Here is a 22,047-nt window from a genome sequence, read left to right on the forward strand (position 1 = left end):
TAAACTAATGTGGAATTAATATTTTTTTTATCGAAACGCATTTGGATTATGGATCAAATCACATTAAAGGATAAATGGATCTAAAATGAGTATGACTCATATTAGCTTATGTGGCATTTATTTTTAGATTTTTATCATAAAATTTAATGTCATGTCATATTTATGGTAGAGTTTGAGGCAAAATGACTTTTAAGTGACAATAATAAAGTTTAGTTACTTTTAAGTGATAAAAAATAGTTATATGACTTTAGTGAAATTGAAAAATAGTTCAATGACCATCAGTGAAATTAACCCGTTAATTTATCATTACCACTAATAAATACATGTAGCTCATATGCCATTTAAAATTCTCAGTTTCATGTTTAGCACATTACTGTTGCGTAAAAATAACATAGAACTGAGGGAGTATAATTAATAGTATAGATAGATTAGCGGAGCTTCTTAGTAACCTGATAAAAGAATGTGAAGTTTAAGCACAATATACTTTTTTTAAGAGCAACCCGAAACTTGGTAATAAATCTTTACTTTATACCTATCTGCTTTTGTTCAAGCATTATTGGGGGGTTTTCCATAATACGGATGCTAAGTTTAGCTTTACATTGCCTATTTTTATTGTTTGCTCAAACTATTTAAGTGGAGTAAAGATTTAGAATTCGTCCACTATGCTGTATGCCTATAGATAAAGGTCTGTCTCAAAATTTTAGTCAAATTGTGCAGCGGAAGCAACAAGAAGTGAATTTTTATTAATGAAAAACATCGATAAACCGTTTACGCTCTCTTAAAATTAAGTTTAGAAATGAAACATTAGTTAAGTCGAGTCCTTTACCACCAATGGTATTACTCAGAGTGTTCCAGCCACAAATGCGAATCCAAAATATAAATTTTATTGGTTCAAACTTTTAAGCATATTAGCATTGAACTCATTATATTTTTAAATTTATGAGTTCAATCTATTATTTGCTGCACATTTAATAAATTTTTACACATTAATTTATGCTCAGCACTTAAAGTTATGGGTTCAGATGAACCCGGCGCCGCTACTCTACATCTGCCCATATCCACACGATAGGTATGACTAGGGGTTGCAAACGGACGGGTCGGATCGGATGTGGGACGAATCGAAAACGAATAATGCAAAAATGAACTAATTATCCGACCCAACCCGTATTTAATACAGATAAAAAATTGGTTAATCGGCAAAATATGAATATCCATATTATCCATGGCTTCTTGAATATGATTGCTTTGGGAGAATTCCTAGTCTCCCAAACTTGACGAACTCCCAATTTGAGGTTTTACAAATATAAAAGTTAAACCCATTAGTTATCCATTGGTTATCCATTTTCTAAGTTGATAGTATGATTCTTATCCATATTTGACCTGTTTCTAAAAGTTTATTATTCAACCCATTTTTTAATGGATAATATAAGTAGATAACTATTTTCTTTTATCTATTTTGTCACCACTGGGTGTGACTTTAATTTTCACAGCACCGCTTCTCCTTCTGATCCCCCGGTATAATAGCCAAAAAAAAAAAAGTTAAAAGATGAAATCAAGTCCTTAAGTTGTTTCTTACGATGGAATACGCTTTATTCCGACAAATTCCATCTTGAAGTTGAGTCACCTAATTACGTTTTCCAACTAACACGAAATAAATAATTACTCTGTACTGTTTGATTCAGAAGAGGTCAAAACAATGGAGTTTTGATCGAAATATTCTTAAATCGTTGGACAATTTTCTTAGTAGTAGTTTTGCCATACCAAATGGTCTTGAGCTTGACAAGATGATTCTGAGAAGATCTCTAGAGTCCAGAAAAATGTTATTACAAATTTGGGCCTCCATGTCCCAAAACTATTCCTTCGATCATTTGGGGTAAATAAGGCAAGTAACTTAATATCATTGGTCAAAAATATACTCAGAGAGTCAAAATTAATTACAGTGTCAGTGTATATGGATTGAATTCACCAAAAGATAATATAGTGGTGGGATAGCTCAGCATAAAAAGCTCTCTTCCGACCCCAAAAAAAGAACAGCTCGGTACACAAAGCATTCCGCATTAGGATCCTAGGAAGAACCGCACCCCAAGGAGTATGATATAAACAGCCTACCCTGATATAGGCATTAGTGGCTGCTTCCACAACTCGAATTCGTGACCTATAGGTCACACGGAGACAACTTTACCGTTGCTCCAAAGCTCCTCTTCCAACCTCAAGAATTGATTAAAGAAATATCTAAAATGACCTTCATTTTCCTTCCCTCCTTTGTTTTATCCCACGCTTTTTAATCCAGTACTCAAATATGACGTGAGTTGCTCATTGAACAAGACCATCTGCTTCTGTTTCCAGTTCAAGTGCCTATATGTCATTCATTCTCAAACCAGAACTGATACAAAAGCAACGTTTAACTTTAATATAGACGGTTCTTCAGCAAGAAACTGAAGACCATAATTAGTATGGCTTACTGGCAATCTTAAACGAACTTGGCACGAGTGGATTCTCATTGCACAAAGATTCAAGATCAGCTTTTAACCGAGGTGCTATACAAGGAGAATTCCAAGGAGATGTGGTAGCACCATCTCCTTAGAATGAGAATCACTGAAAAGACAGTTCAACTCGTCGTGAAACATATGAAGTAACAATTACTTACTCCACACCAGTGTTCCATTCAACAGCTAATGGAAACGCTACTGGCGTTCCAATGTGTAATTGTAAATAAAGCACAAGGGTTACCTCTGAGCATCTCCACTGAAAGAATTCTAGGCTGCAAAGAATTCCTACTTAGGTCTGACACAAATCATGCCTCAATCTGTGTGGAGCAAAATGGCCACAGAAGAAACTTTCATTTGCATTCAGTTGTAAGGGCCGATCAATGAGACAGGGATGTCCGATTAAAAAAAAATCTAGGTACCAAATGACTTTCGCGGTGGATTTTTCTTCCTTTGCTACCTCAAAATGTAATGGTTCTACTTTTGGCTTCTGTAATGAGCAAATGCTTTGAAGAAAGTAGACCCATGGCAGATTCCACCATCCAGGAAAACAGGAATTCTCCATCGACTGTTTCGACGACCTGCTAGACATTTTAGAATATGAAAAAAAAATGAGTAACTTTTTTATGAAACTTCTATCAAGAATGTCAGCTAACAAAAGAATAGAACTGAAAAGTGCTTAAAATGTTGTACCTGCAGATTAGTTATGTCCTCATTACAAACGGCCAGAAATATTTTCCTTTAGTTAGCCAAATAGCTTGGGTGATATAAGAAGGTCCTAACTCCTAAACATGGTTTTCCAAATGAAAGGGAAAGAACTCCCTGTATAAGTGTGATTCACAAGAGATTATCCACTCCCAAGTTTTATTTCAGCATGTGGTCTTCTATAAGCTGCGATAATTCTCCTGCATATTCTCTTGAGCACACCTCATTTCTGTAGACAAATTAGGCCATGCAATAGAAAGCAAAAGCTTACACTTCTTTGTGTTTGCTAACTTCTGCAAAGCCAAAACAACTCAAGCTATAAACAATGGCTAATTTGTCAACCAGATACTCCAATCATTCAAGGAAAGTGTCTAGAGACCTGTGTCACAATCGACTAACAACAACAATAATCCCAGTGTAATCCCACAAGTGTTGTCTGGAGAGAGTAGTGCGTATGCAGACCTTACCCCTATCTTGTGAACGTAGAGAGGCTGTCTCAACCGACTAAGTTTCCAGCAAAAAGAAGATCACACACTCTTTCTTCCAGAGACATTTCTCGACTGCAGATTTCAGATTTAAATCTCATCTTTTCTTTCCTATAAGATTGTACTTTATCAAATAAGCCATTTCTTTCAAGACCATTCAGTAGGACACAGTAAGTACTTAATGCCACATTTATCCCTTGCTTTCTCATGGTCTCAAATACTTCAAGTCCTTTCTCCGCATTCCCACAAGTGAAGTAGCTGTTTATTAAAGCAGTATATACAGCAGTACTCTTCTGCTGATCAGGTAAGATGCTAAATAACTTTTCCGCAGAAGTCGGCTCTCTAGTGCAGCCAAGCCGATGTATCAGAAGAGCAGTTAGTTCTGACCCTAATGATAGTCCTGCCCCGACCACTGCTTCAACAATGTCAACAACCCTTGAAAGTGAACTTGTTCTAATAAGTTCGCCAACCAAGGCGAGATACATAATTCTTTCAATGGTTATGCCCAATTTCACACTGAACTCGAAGGCCAAAAAAGCACCATTTACTCTACCACAGTTACAGTTTACCTCAACTATAGTTGACACTATTCCAGAATCCAATTTGAGACGCTTACTCATCAAGCTATCTAGTAAGTAATCAACAGCAAGAAGACTTTGCTTATTCAATAAGTACAAAATCATCTTATCATCCAAAGTGAGACAAGTACTTTCAGTGGTTCCATCTGATCTGTCAATCTGATCATGGTTGAACTTTTCTGAGGACAGATGACGGTTGACATCCCTGAGTAGCCGATCACTCACCCCAGCTATCTTCAACGTGTGAAGAGCCTCTTTATAGATAGAATAACGCAGAACAAGAAACTTCTCCTTCATGTAGTGAAGAATTTTCATCATTGCTTGCGTTTCCCCAGCATTGCAGCATTTTTCCACTAAAATGTTGCATGCAGCTTTATCTGGTTGAACCCCTGCATCTTGCATTTTACTGAAAATCTCGAGAACTCTATCAAATTTTCCTGAAAACCAGTTGCGGTACATGTAAAAATAAGATTCTTAATAGCTAAGCAGTCATAATATAGCTATCAACGCATGAATTCGAAGTGACAATAATCTAATTCAAGATCATAATCACATATTTTATAGAGAGCTAAGACAACTTGGAGTCGAAATTATTATCTTTCTGTCTTTTTAGCAAATTTTCTAATGAGTCAAAATTGTGGAAACTACAGTTTTAGATATTGGCATTATATGGTCTTTAAAATTAAATTCCTGCATAGTCTCATAAAAGGATATGGTTTTCCAGACTACCTATCCAAATAAAATGGTGTGATATAAAGGAATCTTATGCGCAGACAACTAAATTTTATGCTAGGAAGTGAAACAATCAGTTGTTGTTGAAGTGAAACAATCAGCCCCACGGTATGGGATAATACTGGGTATGTTGTTGTTGTTGTTGAAGTGAAACAATTACATCCACCACAACGATTGGCATAGTCGGTAATGCTGAGTTGCACAATGACCGGATGAATGTGTTCAGAATTTGAAATCAAAATTTGCAACTTGTTAGAATTACTATCAGCTTCTCTTTTTTCTTTTCTTTTCTTTTTTTGGTGAGTTGGAATTATAATTAGCTTCCTTTATATAAGAGGAAAAGTATAAAAGAAAACGCGAAAACAAATTTGTCACCATCAGTTAAAATCATCAAACACTTAGACTAGAAATATTAGTCAGACCAACATCCCCGCCATATTGTCATATGTTATATCCTACTAGTTTGAATTAGAAATATTGGTCGACCAACATCCTCGTCATATGACAATATGTTATATCCTACTAGTTTGAAGCCAATCAACTCTTTTACCATGGAGTGTTTGCATTATTTCCTAGGCACAGACGAAGGTCTTTTAGAAGCAATAGGCATATTTTAGAAAGCCAAAAATGCTTGACAAGAAAATCTTAGCCCTACTTTTATATGAAAAAGTCTAGAGGGCTCGCTTAATTGCACATTCGAACAACAAAAAAGCAAACTCAGCAGTCTGTGAAACATATTCTGTTGCCTTGTGACTTTCTCAACAGATAGTGCTTTGATGATGCAATCAGCTGGTTGTCCATTATCAGACATTTTTGAACTAATTGGAATGTATACCTTTGATGTGTAAATGTTTATTGGATTTCTATAACATCTCCAAGTCTACTATGTATTGACTGGGCTTTTAGCCTCTTCAGCTGCAACTAAGATTACACGGCCAACCTACATTCTGGTATCAGCGCTTCTCTTAGACGTCTAGCACTCTCAAACAATGATACCCTAAGCACCACTCTCCTAACAGAAGCTCCCATCCTCCGACCAAGTAGAAACAAGAAATTCAAGAAATACACAGACCAAAAAAATTCTTCCTAGAGAAGCTGAGAAAAGAAAGTTTGTCACTGATTGCATACCAACACTACTCAAACAGCAACATCTTGCAACACATTGCCCAACATATCAGTTCACACCATGGTTCCAAACTGGGACTAGTTCTCCATCCCCTCTAGCTCAAGGAGGATATCAGAGTAGTTTTAGACTATGTTATGTGGATCCTTCCTATGCATTGACGTACCCGGGTCAGACTGATATACCCATGGGCAGTCCATGTATATAGGCTTTAGAGAAACCAACTACTCCACAACTAATAGAAAGGTTGGATAAACTTAATTCTGCACAAGCTTGATAAAACCAAACATAAATGTCGTCTTCCCAAAAAGTGATCTTGCATAACTTTGTTAACTATGTTTCCTCATCTTCATTTTGTGTCTTAGTTTGCCAGGGCACGAATTTTGAGAATACATAGAAGACTTTTGGATCTTGTGATCTTAAACTCAAGGTATATATAACATATCAAAGATATCCTTTGAATCTTGTGGTCCTAAACATACCATGTCATTCCTATAAGGAAGTCATTAAGGGTAAAAAGGGAATGTTGGAATTAAATACTTACTAAAATTTAAAGGTGATATTCTTTTTTAAACATACTAAAAAGGAAAATTAGAGGCATAAATTCAAATGGAGGGAGTCTAAGCAGTCTGGGAGGTAAGAAAAGGTTTGAGCTGGCTCTTCCTTAAGTACACTACTTGAGCTACTTCAAAGTCCCCAAAGATAACAAAAAGAACAAGCAAATCGCTCTCACCAGAACCAGCAAGATGCTCCATGAGGACAGTATATGTGTGACAGTTGGGAGAACAACCAGATTGAAGCATCTCCTTGTATATCTTGGCTCCTTCCTTAACAAGATTGTGATCAAATAAAACTTTCATGTATGCAGTGTAGGAAATAACATTAGGAACACATCCTTTATCTTTCATCTCCTGCCACAATTTAATCGACCCATCAATGTCCCCATGGTTGGAAAGCCAGTGAAGAAGGGATGTATAGGTCACTGCATCTATCTTGATTCCTTTGTCTTGCATCTGCTTAAAAATATAGTTCATGGATGAAATCCTCCCAGCTTCCCCAAAAATATCCAACATAGTCGTGTAGGTAAAGTGGTCATGCTTAAACCCTTTCAACTTAGAGGTCCAATTGAAAAACAACCAGGCTTTCTCCATAGGGGGATGAGTCTTGAGAACTTGATTAACTGTGTAGGAATCCCATTTTATGGAAAGCTCCATCAACTGCTCTTGAGCAGAATCCCAAGTTGAAAATCTCAGTATATGTGATATTCTTGTAATTGTATCCCTCATGAAAACTTTAGGGAGATCTACTTCTTGTTTCTGAATAGATCTGGTAGACTTGCTCACAGGTCGATTACCTTGTCCGACAGATCTCCTCTGTTTGGATTGCGTGAAGGAATGTACATGGTTACTAATACTTCTGCTAAACCAAGAACGGCTACTGATAGAGAAGCACAGAAAAGGCTGGAGCTTTTTGAAGAACCGATTGGCAGCAAGAGTAGCAAACATTGTTTGGGTCCAACTGTGACTTGACGGAGTGAGCTTTGACTTGTGTGACTCCAGACTACAAAGTACAAAAGCATTCTAACCTGCGATTTGAGGACTTGATTTGAAGCATTCCAACTGCCAAATGACATAGATAAAACAAATTACTTACATGAAAGAAAATATTTCTAGTTTCTTTTCTCCGACCGAATTGAAGCCTTAATTATAATTCAACAAATTCCTAGAAGAATTCAAATACATGGTGCATTCAACATGAGCAGGATGCATTTAAGTGGAGGACGGTAGAGGGGCTAGCCCATCATCCATCCAGTTTTGAACTATGTGCCACTAGCCCTGTGGGATCTATCAGTTATTAGAAAAATATTACTAGCAAACACGGGACCTAATGTAAGTGTAACAATAACAACTAATCCGTTATTCTATCTAGTTGGTATACCTATATAGATCGTTTGTTTCCTCTGTGTTCTTCTATTCTTAACTAATTCCAAAATGATTCCTTTTAGCACCTCCTATCATCATAGTGTCCGAAATAGTGCAATTGGAGGTTTAAAAAGATAGTCCATCTACACCTCAAGCAATCTCTCCCGATTTTTCTTCAATGTCTGCTGGCTACACCCTCTATTGAATTTGCTCATTTACAATCTATCTTTGAATAATCGTACATCCATCTTGACATCCACATATCTATCCACATATCTATGATAATCATCTTGAAGTATGTTGGACTTAGAGGCCCCAGCATTCGCACCTGCAAAATATTGATGGTCTCACAACCTTTCTATAGACTTGCCTAAAAAAAGGGCAGCCCAATGCACAAAGCATCACGCGTTCACACAGGGTCCATGGAAGGGCCGCACCCCCGAGGGTGTGATGTAGACCGCACCCCCGAGGGTGTGATGTAGACAACATACCCTAATGCAAGCATTAGTGGCTGCTTCCACGGCTCGAAGTCGTGATCTCTTTCTATAGACTTGCCTACACATTTTTTTAATGAAAAGAACTTGCCTTTCACATTGTTAGACATCTTCTCCATTTCAACTACAACAAATACTACTACTACTACTACTACACCTCAAACTCAGGCAAGTAGGGGTCAATTATATAAATTCTTACTATCCATGTCGCTCCATTTAAGCTCATCTCAGTCCAATGATCTTCTCCATTTCAATTATCATTTTCTATTTCTGTGTTGGCTTCATCTATTATGTCATTTTCTTGGAATGCCAGAGCATACATATCTAAATTGATTAGCCGCCACAATTGACAATCCTTTCTGACTCACTTCACCCCATTCTTCTTAGTTCTTACGGAACTAAAGTTGCACCATTTCAACTGGTACGACCTCTAATAATATGACCATAAAGTAGTTATTACAACAAAGTAATACTCGCTGCTCGAAACAAACGTAATCAAGCTACAACATTTTAATGAAATAGTCACATTCATAAGTTTTTCTTACTCTCACGAGAAATCAAACTATAAATTAAATTGATGAGCTTAGATTTGTAACGAGACTTGGGCTGTGATATTTGAATTAGTATCAAATAAAAATATCTTATTTGCAAATTGAATCGGAATTATGATTAATCTGAAATGCAACTCCTGATTTTTTATTTGATGATGCACTCATTAATCATTCTAAAACATAAAAATTCTTTGACTTCTCATGTTTTGAAAATCATCAATGGTCGCATTATTAATTATGCTTTCAATGTATTCACAACTCAGAAATGAATTTCCTTCAATTTACAACTCATAAATAGATTTCTTAAATTACAACTCAAAAATAATTCACAGCTCACAAATAAATCTCACTCAACTAAAAACTTACAAATTAAGCCACCTTAATTTCAACAACTCACAAATAGAAATAATACAGTAAAGTTCAGAAATCACAATTCAAATTCATTGAATTTACTATCGAGAGAGATATAAAGAACTGACCAACTCTCAAGATATTTTGTAACAATCAAATTACTAGCGATATTTTACATTGACTAACTTCGAATCGATACACTACCAGACTTGATAATTTCCAAATTCCAATTTTTCCAGCAATAAAATAGCACAGAAAATTGTTATTAACAAGGTAATTTTAGAAAACCGAAAGCATTCAAATAAAATTTACTACTTCACCTGTTCTCTTTCGGTCGCCGATGACAGGACTGGGAAGGCAATGCCGCGACTTGCTTTCAACGGCGACGGCAAACCAAGCTCCGGCAGCGCTCAACGCTCTCTGAAAGAACTTGCCTTTCACATTGTTAGATGTCTTCTCCATTTCAACTACAACAAATATTACTACTACGCCTCAAACTCAAGCAAGTAGGGACCAATTATATGAATTCTTACTATCCATGTCGCTCCATTTAAGTTCATTTCAGTCCAATGATCTTCTCCATTTCAATTATCATTTTTTAATTTTGTGTTGGCATCATCTATTATGTCATTTTCTTGGAATGCCGAGCATACATATCTAAATTGCTTAGCCACCATCTAAGTTGCTCAGACTCTTCACTTTCGGTGCCGCACCCGTGTCGACACGACGTGGGTGTAGAGGTGGGGGTGGGATCCGTATCGGATCTGATCAACCGATTTTTAGTACTTTGACTAAAATCAACGGAGAAATTCGGGACAGATACAATGTTTTTAAAACAAAACAAAAGCTAGGGTGATATTGCAGAAAATGGAATACCTTGTATATAGAATTTCTATGTCAGTCCTTTTCCTTTTATCTCCTTTCGGATTCTCCTCTTGTTCAATATTTTCTCCTTCTCGAAATACCTTGTAAGTTTTCCACATAATGTCTCATAAGTTAGACATATTTTTATAACTCTATTTTTAACTATTTGAATTAATTTTAGCCGAATCCTATCTGTACCTCGATCCGTACTCCCGAATTTAAAATTTAGATCATGAAGGATCTGGCCTCTAGATCCGCACCTGTATCGGACACCCGCACCCGAGTCCGAGCAACTTAGGCCACCACAATTGACAATCCTTTCTAACTCCCTTCACCCCATTCTTCTTAGTTCCTTACAGAACTGAAGTTGCACCATTTCAACTGGTACGACCTCTAATAATATGACCATAAAGTAGTTATTACAACAAAGTAATACTCACTGCTCGTAACCAAAGTAATCAAGCTACAGCATTTTAATAAAATAGTCAAATTCATAAGTTTTTCTTACTCTCACGAGAAATCAAAGTACAAATTACACTGATGAGTTTAGATTTGTAACGAGACTTGAGCAGTGATTTTTGAGTTAGTATCAAATAAAAATATGTATTTGCAAATTGAATCGAAATTATTATAAATCTGAAATGTAACTCCTGATTTTTTTATTTGATCAGTCATTAGTCATTCTAAAACATAAAACTTCTTTGAGTTTTCATGCTTTGAAAATCATCGATGGTCGCATTATTAGTTATGCTTTCAAATAGATTTTCTTTCTATTCAATCCACAAATGTGTTCACAACTCAGAAATGAATTTCCTTAAATTTACAGCCCATAAATAAATTTCTTAAAATTCAAAACTCAAAAATGAATTCACAACTCACAAATAAATCTCATTCAATTTAAAACTTACAGAGTAAACCAACTTAATTTCAACAACTCACAAATAGAAATAACACAGTAAAGTTCAATAATCACAATTCAAATTCATTGAATTTATACTCGAGAGAGATATAAAGAACTTACCAACTCTCTAAATGGTTAGTAACAATCAAATTAGTAGCTATATTTTACATTGACTAACTTCGAATCGATACACTACCAGATTTGATAATTTCCAAATTCCAATTTTTCCAGCAATAAAACAGCACAGAAAATTGTTATTAACAAGGTAATTTTAGAAAACCGAAAGCACTCAACTAAAATTTACTACTTCACCTGTTCTCTTTCGGTCGCCGGCGACGGGACTGAGAAGGCAACGCCGCGACTTGCTTTCAGAGGCGAAGGCAAACCAAGCTCCGGTAGCGATCAACGCTCTCTGAAAGAAATTTTTCTATAGCTCAACGGAGCCCTAACCTCAACACTTCTGCGTTCCAACCCTCAGTTCAAGGATCTCTGGAAAATCAGAGTCTGTACACTACTGTCTACTGACAGAACCCTGGTTGATTGGTGCAGTGGGTTTTTACACGAGTCTGAGAAGTTTGAACAAGGTAAACGGAAAAGGAACTATCACATTTGGTCTAAAATTAGCCCTCATCCACCTATTCAGCTAAATATGACCTTCCTATTAATGTTTTGGCTCATGTTCATTTGGATCGGTTATCCGAAATCCGAATCCGTTCAATTTCGAATTTCGGATTGAATGGGATTTCGAATTGTATTTATTAAAATTTCGGATTTCAGATCGGATTCGGATTGGTATAATTTTAATATGATCCGATCTGATCCGATCCGAAATCCAAAATTATTAGGGCATGTATAAATACTAAAGTTTAATTTCGAATAATTAGTACTTCCTTTATGCTTTTCTCCAAGTTATTACCTTTACAATTGATGGATTTAGCTATATTGGCACCATACTACTCTCATAATTGCAGAAACATAAATTTTTCTTACTGTATTGCTTCTTTTACAAAGAAAATATACATATGAGTTTGCAACTTTGAGGCATAATAATCCGATCCGAAATTCGAAAATTCGATCTGATCCAAACTTTAAAATCCGATCCGATCCGATCCGATATTAATTCGGATCGGATTCGGATTGTATTTTCTAGAATCCAAAATTGTCACGACCCCAAATTTCCTTAGTATGAGGTCGTGATGGCACCTAGTCTCTAAGACTAGGTAAGCCTATCAATGCGGAATAATAATAGATATCTGAAATAAATAAACTACAAATCAAATAATTTACAACTCTCCAAATTCGGTAGAAATAAGTCACAACCTTCTAATAATTTATCCTCAATGTCTCAATATATCAAGGTCTAAAGAAAATAAGGAAACAACATGATGATGATAGAAGGGGACTCCGGAGTCTGCGGACGCTAGAAGATATACCTCGAAGTCTCCGTATACCAGTAACTCACTTATGTCTGAGCTTGTAAGATGTACCTCGATCTGCACAAAAAGATACACAGAAGCATAGTATGAGTACACCACAGCGGTACCCAGTAAGTGCCAAGCCTAACCTCGGTAGAGTAGTGATGAGGTCACGTCAGGCCCTACTAGAAAAATAAATAATGGCATGGTAAAATATTTAACAATATAATAAGATAAAATGACAATGGAAATGAGTCAAATAGTATGTCGCCATTTAATTACACCAAATAATGGCAATTAATACCTCGCGAAAACAAAGCAGAATTTATTTTCAACTTTAAGAAAAATCACAACAATAATCAAAGGTAACTGCGGCCATAAATCAATATCAACAAGGGCACTCCCGAGGTACCGCCTCGTAGTCCCAAATCATAAATAAAATCATAATATCTCATTTTCTTATACCACCGCGGGAGCCTTCACAATTTATTTTAAAGAAAATATTTTTTCGAAATAGCATCTCGCGTTTTAGCCATCCTTATCACACCGCATGACTTCTAGTAGTTTCCCCTACTAGCCACGCGTATCAATCCACCCTTATCTCACCGCATGCGTTTCAACATGCAAACCTTATACCACCGCATGCGTATCAATATCACAATATATCACAATTTGTACCTCAAGTGCCCAAATATTTCAATTTGCCAAAATAAATCAACAACAATATTTTTCCATAATAAAGAGCTCACGGCTCATGCCAAAATAATTCATGATAATATGTTTTCACAATAAAGAGCTCACAACTCCATCACAATTAGTACGAAAATCTTACAAAATATTCAGCAAATATAATAATTCACAAATTTACTACTTATTTTAAATATCAAATTTTTAAATGTAAAATACGTCATTTTTAATAATATTTGAAATTAAAAAAATTTCACATTTAATTAATACACCGAATAAAAGAAATCAAGTTTCAGCTAACAGGTAAAAACAATTAGCAGGAGAAGGTCAAAAAAATTTAAAGTATATAAATCAAATCAATGATGGAGAATATAACAAGATTTAATAATTTAATTACTATGCAACAGTGATCTACGCAATTTAAAAATATAATCTTTCATATTTAGCCCGTGTATACACTCGTCACCTTGTGTACACGACTTTTAACATATTTTAATTTATCACTTCAATACCAATCTTAGGAAAAATTTTCCCCACACAAGGTTAGACAAGTCACTTACCTCGACTTGCTCCAATTTAACCAAGTAGTATGCTTTTTCCTTGATTTTTCGACTCCGATCGACTTGTATCTAGTCATAATTAATTCGACACAGTCAACAAAAATTATAGAATCAATTCCATAAGAAAATACTAAATTTTTTAATAAAATCCGAAATTAACTCAAAAATTGCTTGTGGGGCCCACGTCTCGGAATCCGGTGAAAGTTACGAAATATGAACGCTCGTTCAACCACGAGTCTAACCATACCAAAAGGACTAAATTCTAATAACAATTCGACCCTCAAATACTCAAATCTATCCAAGAGGGTTTTCAAAATTTTCCAACTTAAATCACCAATTAACTGATAAAAACAGTGATGGATTTGGTAATCTAACCAAAATTGAGTTAAGAACACTTACCCCGATATTTTCTCTGAAAATCTCCCAAAACTCGCCTCAATTCGAGCTCCATATCGTTAAAAATAGAAAATGGGACGATTCTTAAACTTTCTGCCCAGGCTTTTCCTTCTATGCGATCACGGCCAAAGGCACGCGATCGCGAAGCACAAGTTTTTATTGCCCATAAATAACTCTACGTGATCGCGTATATCCTCACGCGATCGCAAAGCACAGAGTTCCCAGCTCTACGTGATCGCAGCCCTCTACACGCGATCGCATAGAGCAAACGCGTGACCTCCACTTCTGCTCTGTTACTCTACGCAAACGCGACCTGCTTCACGCGTTCGCGAGTCACAAAATATCAAAGCTACGCGATCGCATCTTGCTTCATGCGATCGCGAAGCACAAAACTCAGCAGCCCTCAATTAAACCTACGTGATTGCATACCTTCTCACGCGATCGCGTAGAAGGAAACCAGAACTCCAGCTATCAAGCCAAGTCCAAAAATGATCTGTTAGGCATCCGAAACTCACCCAAGCCCTTTGGGACCTCAACCAAATATACCAACAAGTCCTAAAATATTATACGGACTTAGTCGAATCTTCAAATCATATCCAACAACAATTAAAACACGAATCACACATAGATTCAAGCCTAATAAACTTTGAAACTTTTAATTTCTACAAACGACGCCAGAACCTATCAAATCAAGTCCGATTGACCTCAAATTTTGCATGCAAGTCATAAATGACATAACGGAGCTATAAAAATTTTCAAAACTGGATTCCGACTCCGGTATCAAAAAGTCAACTCCCCGGTCAAACTTCCAAACTTAAATTTCTATTTTAGCCATTTCAAGCCTAATTTAACTACGGACTTCCAAATAAAATTCTGAACATGCTCCTAAGTCCAAAATCACCATACGAAGCAATTGAAATCATCAAAATTCTATTTCGGGATCGTTTTCTCAAAATATTGACCGAAGTCAAACTTAGCATTTTAATGCCAACTTAAGGAACCAAGTGTTCCGATTTCAACCCGAACACTTCCAAATCCCGAACCAACTATCCTCGCAAGTCATAATTTATAAAAGCACATACGGAGAGTTTTATTTAGGGGAACAGGATTTTAAAAGTCAAAATGACCGATTGGGTCATTATATTTTCCATCTCTTAAACAAACGTTCGTCCTTGAACGGGTTTAGAATTATACTTGGAGTGGTGAAAAGATGAGGATAACAGTTGCGCATATTATGTGCGGTCTCCCAAGTCGCCTCCTCGACCGGTTGACCCCTCCACTGAACCTTCACGGAAGCAATGTTCTTTGACCTCAACTTTCAAACCTGCCTATCTAAAATAGCCACTTGTTCCTCGGCATAAGATAGATCCTTGTCCAACTGAACCGAACTGAAGTCTAACACATGAGACGGATCGCCGTGATATTTCCGAAACATAAAAACATGGAATATCGGATGAACTGCAGAGAGACTAGGTGGTAGTCCAGGTCTGTAAGCCACCTCTCCAACTCTCTCAAGAATCTCAAAAGGCCCAATATACCTAGGGCTCAACTTGCCCTTCTTCGCGATTCTCATCACACTCTTCATAGGCGAAACCCGGAGCAGGACCCTCTCACCAACCATGAATGCAACATCACGAACCTTTCTATCCGTATAACTCTTCTGTCTAGATTGGGTTGTACGAAGTCGATCCTGAATCAATTTAACCTTTTCCAAGGAATCCTGAACCAAGTCTGTACCCAATAGCCTAGCTTCGCCCGGTTCGAACCAGCCCACTAGAAATCGACACCGCCTACCATACAAGGCCTTGATAACTGTTGTTGTAAGAAAACTTTGCAAGTGGTAAGAACTTATCCCAAGCAACCCCAAAATCTATCACACACGCACGAAGCATATCCTCCAATATCTAAATAGTGCGTTCGGACTGCCCGTCCGTCTGAGGGTGAAATATTATACTCAACTCTACCCGAGTACCTAACTCACGTTGTACTGCCCTCCAGAACTGTGGTGTAAACTGCATACTCCGGTCAGAGATGATAGATACCGGTACGCCGTGAAGTCTGATAATCTCGCGAATATAGACTTGAGCCAACTGCTCGGAAGAATAGGTAGTCATCACAGGAATGAAATGAGTTGACTTGGTCAGTCTATCCACAATCACCCAAACTGCATCAAACTTCCGTTGAGTCCGTGGAAGTCCAACAACGAAATCTATAGTGATCCGCTCCCATTTCCATTCTGGAATCTCTAACTTCTGAAGCAATCCACTTGGTCGATGATGCTCATATTTCACGTGTTGACAATTTAGACACCGAGCTACATACTCCACTATGTATTTCTTCATCCGCCTCCACCAATAGTGCTACCTCAAGTCCTGATACATCTTTGCAGCTCTCGGATGAATGGAGTACCGCGAACTGTGAGCCTCCTGGAGAATCAACTCACGCAAACCATCTACATTAGGCACACATAGCCTGCCCTGCATCCGTAATACATCGTCATCACCAATAGTGACTTCCTTGGCATCACTGTGCTGAATTGTGTCCTTAAGAACAAGTAGATGTGGGTCATCGTACTGACGCTCCCTGATACGATCATACAGAGAAGACTGGGAAATCACACAAGCCAAAACTCGGCTCGGCTCAGAAATATCCAATCTAACAAATTGATTGGCCAAGGCATGAACATCCAAGGCTAAAGGCCTCTCTGCTACCGATAAATATGCTAAGCTGCCCAAACTCTCCGCCTTACGACTCAAGGCATTGGCCACTATATTGGCCTTCCTGGATGAAAGAGAATGGTGATATCAAAATCCTTAAGCAAATCCAACCATCTCTGTTGCTGCAAATTAAGATCCTTCTGTTTAAATATATGTTGTAGACTCTGGTGATTGGTGTAGACCTTACAATGGACACCGTACAAATAATGCCGCCAAATCTTCAAGGCATGAACAATAGCTGCTAACTTAAGGTCATGGACCGAATAATTCTTCTCATGTACCTTTAATTGTCTGGACGCATAGGCAATCACCCTACCGTCTTGCATCAACACTGCGTCGAGACCAATACGCGATGCTTCGCAATACACAATGTATGACCCTGAACCTATAGGTAATACAAACACTGGGGCTGTAGTCAAAGATGTCTTGAGCTTTTGGAAGCTCTACTCACATTTCTCAGTCCACCTGAACGGAGCACCCTTTTGGGTCAATTTGGTCATAGGTGTAGCAATAGAAGAGAAACCCTCTATAAATCGGCGATAATACCCCGCCAAGCCAAGAAAACTCCAAATCTCCGTAGCTGAGGACGATCTGGACCAACTCTGCACTGCCTCAATCCTCTTTGGATCTATCTTTATCCCCCCGCACGAAACTATATGACCCAAAAATCCCACTGAATTAAGCCAGAATTCAGACTTTGAAAATTTTGCATATAACTTTTTTTCTCTCAAAGTCTGAAGCATAGTTCTCAAGTGATGCTCATGATCCTCCTGACTCTGGGAATACACTAGAATGTTGTCAATAAATACAATGATGAAGGAGTCAAGATAGGGCTGAAATACACTGTTCATTAAGTGCATAAATGTTGTTGGGGCGTTGGTTAGCCCAAATGACATCACAAGGAACTCATAATATCATACCGAGTCCTAAAAGCAGTCTTCGGGATATCTTGCTTCCAAATCTTCAAATGATGATAGCCTGAACGTAAGTCAATCTTAGAGAACACTCTAGTACCCTGAAGCTGATCAAATAGGTCATCAATACGTGGCAATGGATACTTGTTCTTCACTGTAACCTTGTTTAGCTGGCGGTAATCAATACACATCTGCATAGAACCATCCTTCTTCTTTACAAATAAGACAGGAGCACCCCAAGGCAATACACTGGCCGAATGAAGCCCTTATCAAGCAATTCCTGTAAATGTTCTTTTAATTCTTTCAACTCCGTTGGGGCCATACGATATGGTGGAATAGAAATGGGCTGAGTGCCCGATAACAAATCAATGCCAAAGTCAATATCCCTGTCGGGTGGCATACCCGGAAGATCCGCTGAAAATACATCAGAAAAATCCCTTACTACAAGAACTGACTCCACGGTAGGAGTATCAATACTAACATCTCTCACATAGGCCAGATACGCATCACACCCCTTCTCAACCATTCGTTGAGCTTTAAGAAATAAAACAACCCTACTAGAATTATGATCTGAGGTACCTCTCCACTCTAGCCGCGGTAGACCTGGCATAGCCAACGTCACCATTTTGGCGTAATAATCAAGAATAATGTGATAGGGCGATAACCATCCCATGCCCAAAATAATATCAAAATCCACCATACTAAGCAATAATAAATCAGCTCTGGTCTCAAAATCACTTATAACAATTAAACGCGACCGATACACGTAGTCCACAATAATAGATTCACCCACGGGTATAGATACATAAATAGAAGAACTCAAGGAATCACGGGTTACGCCCAAATACGGGGCAAAATAAGATTACACATAAGAATAAGTGGAGCCTGGATCAAATAAGGCTGATACATCTCTATGACATACCAGAATAATACATATGATAACAGAATCGGATGCAACAACCTCTGTCCTAGCAGGAAGGGCATAATATTTGGCCTGGCTTCCCCCTCTAGGGCGACCTCTACCTGTCCGACCTCCACCTCTAGCTGGCTGTGCAGGTGGAGTGGCAACTGGTGCAGTAATCATGGCCTGAGAATCCTGAGGGCCCTGTGGAATAGGTAGGGCCTGAGAAATCTATGTAGGTGCACCCCTCCTAAATCTGGGACAATTTCTCATGATATGACTAGTGTCACCACACTTAAAACAAGCCCTCGGAGGACGTGGCTTCTGGGACTGGTTCAGGTCTGATCGACTAGACTGCCCGCTGAAAGCACTCCGTACAGGAGGTATAGTAGACACTGGCGGTGCATAATATGGAACCTGAGGTCTGGGAGTAGCCGGAATATCACTGGAAGCTGGAAGTGCTGAATGAATAGGATGGCTCACATAACCTCTACCATGACAGGCTACAACTAGGGCACAAGAATTTTTATATGTGCCAGAATCTCGGGGTCTCTTAGCTTCCCTCTCTTCCCTTTCCTGAGTCTGCATACCTTCCAATCTCCTAGCAATTGTCACCACCTGTTGGTATGTGATGTCCATCTCTAGCTCTCGGCCATACTGAATCTGATACTAGGGTGGAGACCCTTAATAAATCTGCGAACCCACTCTCGAACAGTAGCAACTAAAGCTGGTGCATGCCTACCCAACTCACTAAATCGGACCGCATACTCTGATAAGGTCATAGAACCCTGGCGTAGCTGCTCAAACTCTGCGCGCCATGCATCTCTAAGACTCTGAGGAATATACTCCCTTAAGAACATATCTGAAAATTGAGTCCAAGTGAGTGAAGATGCCTCAGCGGGACTATCCAACTCATATGCCCGCCACCACTGGTAGGCTGCTCCTCTAAACTGGAATGCCGTGAAAGAAACCCTACTGGAATCCACAATACCCATAGTACGAAGGATACGGTGACATTCCTCCAAAAAAACCTGAGCATCCTCTGAAGCTAAACTATTGAAAGTGGGAGGGTGGTACTTCTTGTTTCTCTCGAGCCTGAGCTGCTCCCCCTCTGAAACTGTTGTCCTAATCTCAGGCCGAACTGGGACAACTGGCTGTACAGGTATAACTTCTGGGGCATGGTCAACTTAGGCCCATAGCTTTGGAGTACGGGCGGTGGGAGTCTGTGCTCCTCCCCCGGCCTGAGATGTGGCAGGAGCAAGTGGAATTAACCCTGCCTGAGCTAGAGTGCCAAACATGCTCAAAAACTGGGCAAGAGTCTCCTGAAGTGCAGGAGTAGTAACAGGCGTCTCAGGTGCATGCTCTCCAACTGGAGCTACTGGTGGCTCTGGTGCAGCAGCTCGTGCAGGAGCTCTGGCTGCACCGTGTGGTCTTCCTCGGCCTCTGCCCTGACCCCAGCCTCTTGCGGCTCCAACAGGGGGCACGGGTGTCTGATCATCGGATCCAATTGTGCGTGTCCTCACCATCTGTAAGAGAATAGAAAGTTAATGGTTTAGAACTTTGAAGTCAACAATTACGCACGATAAGGAATCAAAGAAGTAAATATTTTTCCTAACAGTTCCATAGCCTCCTGAAGATAAGTACAGACGTCTCCGTACCGATCCGCAAAACTCTACTAAACCTGCTTGTAACTCATAACACCTATGAACCTAGAGTTCTGATACAAAATTGTCACGACCCCAAATTCCCTTCATATGAGGTCGTGATGGCACCTAGTCTCATAGACTAGGTAAGCCTATCAATGCGGAATAATAATAGATATCTGAAATAAATAAACTACGAATCAAATAATTTACAACACCCAAAATCCGGTAGAAATAAGTCACAAGCTTCTAAGAATTTATCCTCAATGTCTCAATATATCAAGGTCTAAAGAAAATAAGAAAACAACATGATAATGATAGAAGGAGACTCCGGAGTCTGCGGACGCTAGCAGATATACCTCGAAGTCTCCGTACACCAGTAACTCACTGATGTCTGGGCTTGTAAGATGTACCTGAATTTGCACAAAAAGATGTGCAGAAGCATAGTATGAGTACACCACAGCGGTACCTAGTAAGTGCCAAGCCTAACCTCGATAGAGTAGTAACGAGATCACGTCAGGCCCTACTAGAAAAATAAATAATGGCATGATAAAATATTTAACAATATAATAAGATAAAATAACAATGAAAATGAGTCAAATAGTATGTCACCATTTAATTATACCAAATAATGGCAATTAATACCTCGCGAAAACAAAGCAGAATTTATTTTCAACTTTAAGAAAAATCACAAAAATAATCAAAGGCAACTGCGGCCATAAATCAATATCAATAAGGGCACTCCCGAGGTACCGCCTCGTAGTCCCAAATCATAAATAAAATCATAATATCTCATTTTCTTATACCACCGCGGGAGCCTTCACAATTTATTTTAAAGAAAATATTTTTTTTCGAAATAGCATCTCGCGTTTTAGCCATCCTTATTACACCGCATGACTTCTAATAGTTTTTCCTACTAGCCACGCGCATCAAGCCACCCTTATCTCACCGCATGCGTTTCAACATGCAAACCTTATACCACCGCATGAGTATCAATATCACAATATATCACAATTTGCACCTCAAGTGCCCAAATATTTCAATTTGCCAAAATAAATCAACAACAATATTTTTCCATAATAAAGAGCTCACAGCTCATGCCAAAATAATTCATGATTATATGTTTTCACAATAAAGAGCTCACGACTCCATCACAATTAGTACGAAAATCTTAAGAAATATTCAGCAAATATAATAATTCACAAATTTACTACCTTATTTTAAATATCAAATTTTTAAATGTAAAATACTTCATTTTTAATAATATTTGAAATTAAAGAAATTTCACATTTAATTAATACACCGAATAAAAGAAATCAAGTTTCAGCTAACATGTAAAAACAATTAGCAGGAGAAGGTCAAAAAAATTTAAAGTATATAAATCAAATCAATGATGGAGAATATAACAAGATTTAATAATTTAATTACTATGCAATAGTGATCTACGCAATTTAAAAATATAATCTTTCATATTTAGCCCGTGTATACACTCGTCACCTTGTGTACACGACTTTTAACATATTTTAATTTATCACTTCAATACCAATCCTAGGGAAAATTCCCCCCACACAAGGTTAGACAAGTCACTTACCTCGACTTACTCCAATTTAACCAAGTAGTAT

The 22,047-nt window shown here is 38.1% G+C and overlaps 1 protein-coding gene across 10 annotated transcripts; it reads right to left on the bottom strand.

Moving 5' to 3' along the window:
• Window positions 1-1,867: 1,867 nt before the first annotated feature.
• Window positions 1,868-11,828, bottom strand: LOC107832206 (pentatricopeptide repeat-containing protein At2g01390-like). Of its 10 annotated transcripts, none has more exons than XM_075239666.1 (8): window positions 11,505-11,808; window positions 10,490-10,684; window positions 10,304-10,392; window positions 9,748-9,856; window positions 6,843-7,728; window positions 3,180-4,691; window positions 2,909-3,067; window positions 1,868-2,806 (listed from the first exon to the last, which is right to left on the bottom strand). In XM_075239666.1, the coding sequence occupies exons 5-6, from the start codon at window positions 7,612-7,614 to the stop codon at window positions 3,688-3,690; spliced, it is 1,776 nt and encodes a 591-aa protein (XP_075095767.1). In that variant the 5' UTR covers window positions 7,615-7,728; window positions 9,748-9,856; window positions 10,304-10,392; window positions 10,490-10,684; window positions 11,505-11,808; the 3' UTR covers window positions 1,868-2,806; window positions 2,909-3,067; window positions 3,180-3,687. The 10 variants fall into 10 exon arrangements, with proteins under 10 accessions (XP_075095767.1, XP_075095768.1, XP_075095760.1 ...); XM_075239667.1 differs by having other exon boundaries at window positions 2,909-3,070; window positions 11,505-11,806; XM_075239659.1 differs by having other exon boundaries at window positions 1,868-3,067; window positions 9,748-9,847; window positions 11,505-11,821.
• Window positions 11,829-22,047: the final 10,219 nt, after the last annotated feature.

Source organism: Nicotiana tabacum, chromosome 19 (genome assembly GCF_000715075.1).
Source record: "Nicotiana tabacum cultivar K326 chromosome 19, ASM71507v2, whole genome shotgun sequence".
Lineage (NCBI taxonomy): Eukaryota > Viridiplantae > Streptophyta > Magnoliopsida > Solanales > Solanaceae > Nicotiana > Nicotiana tabacum.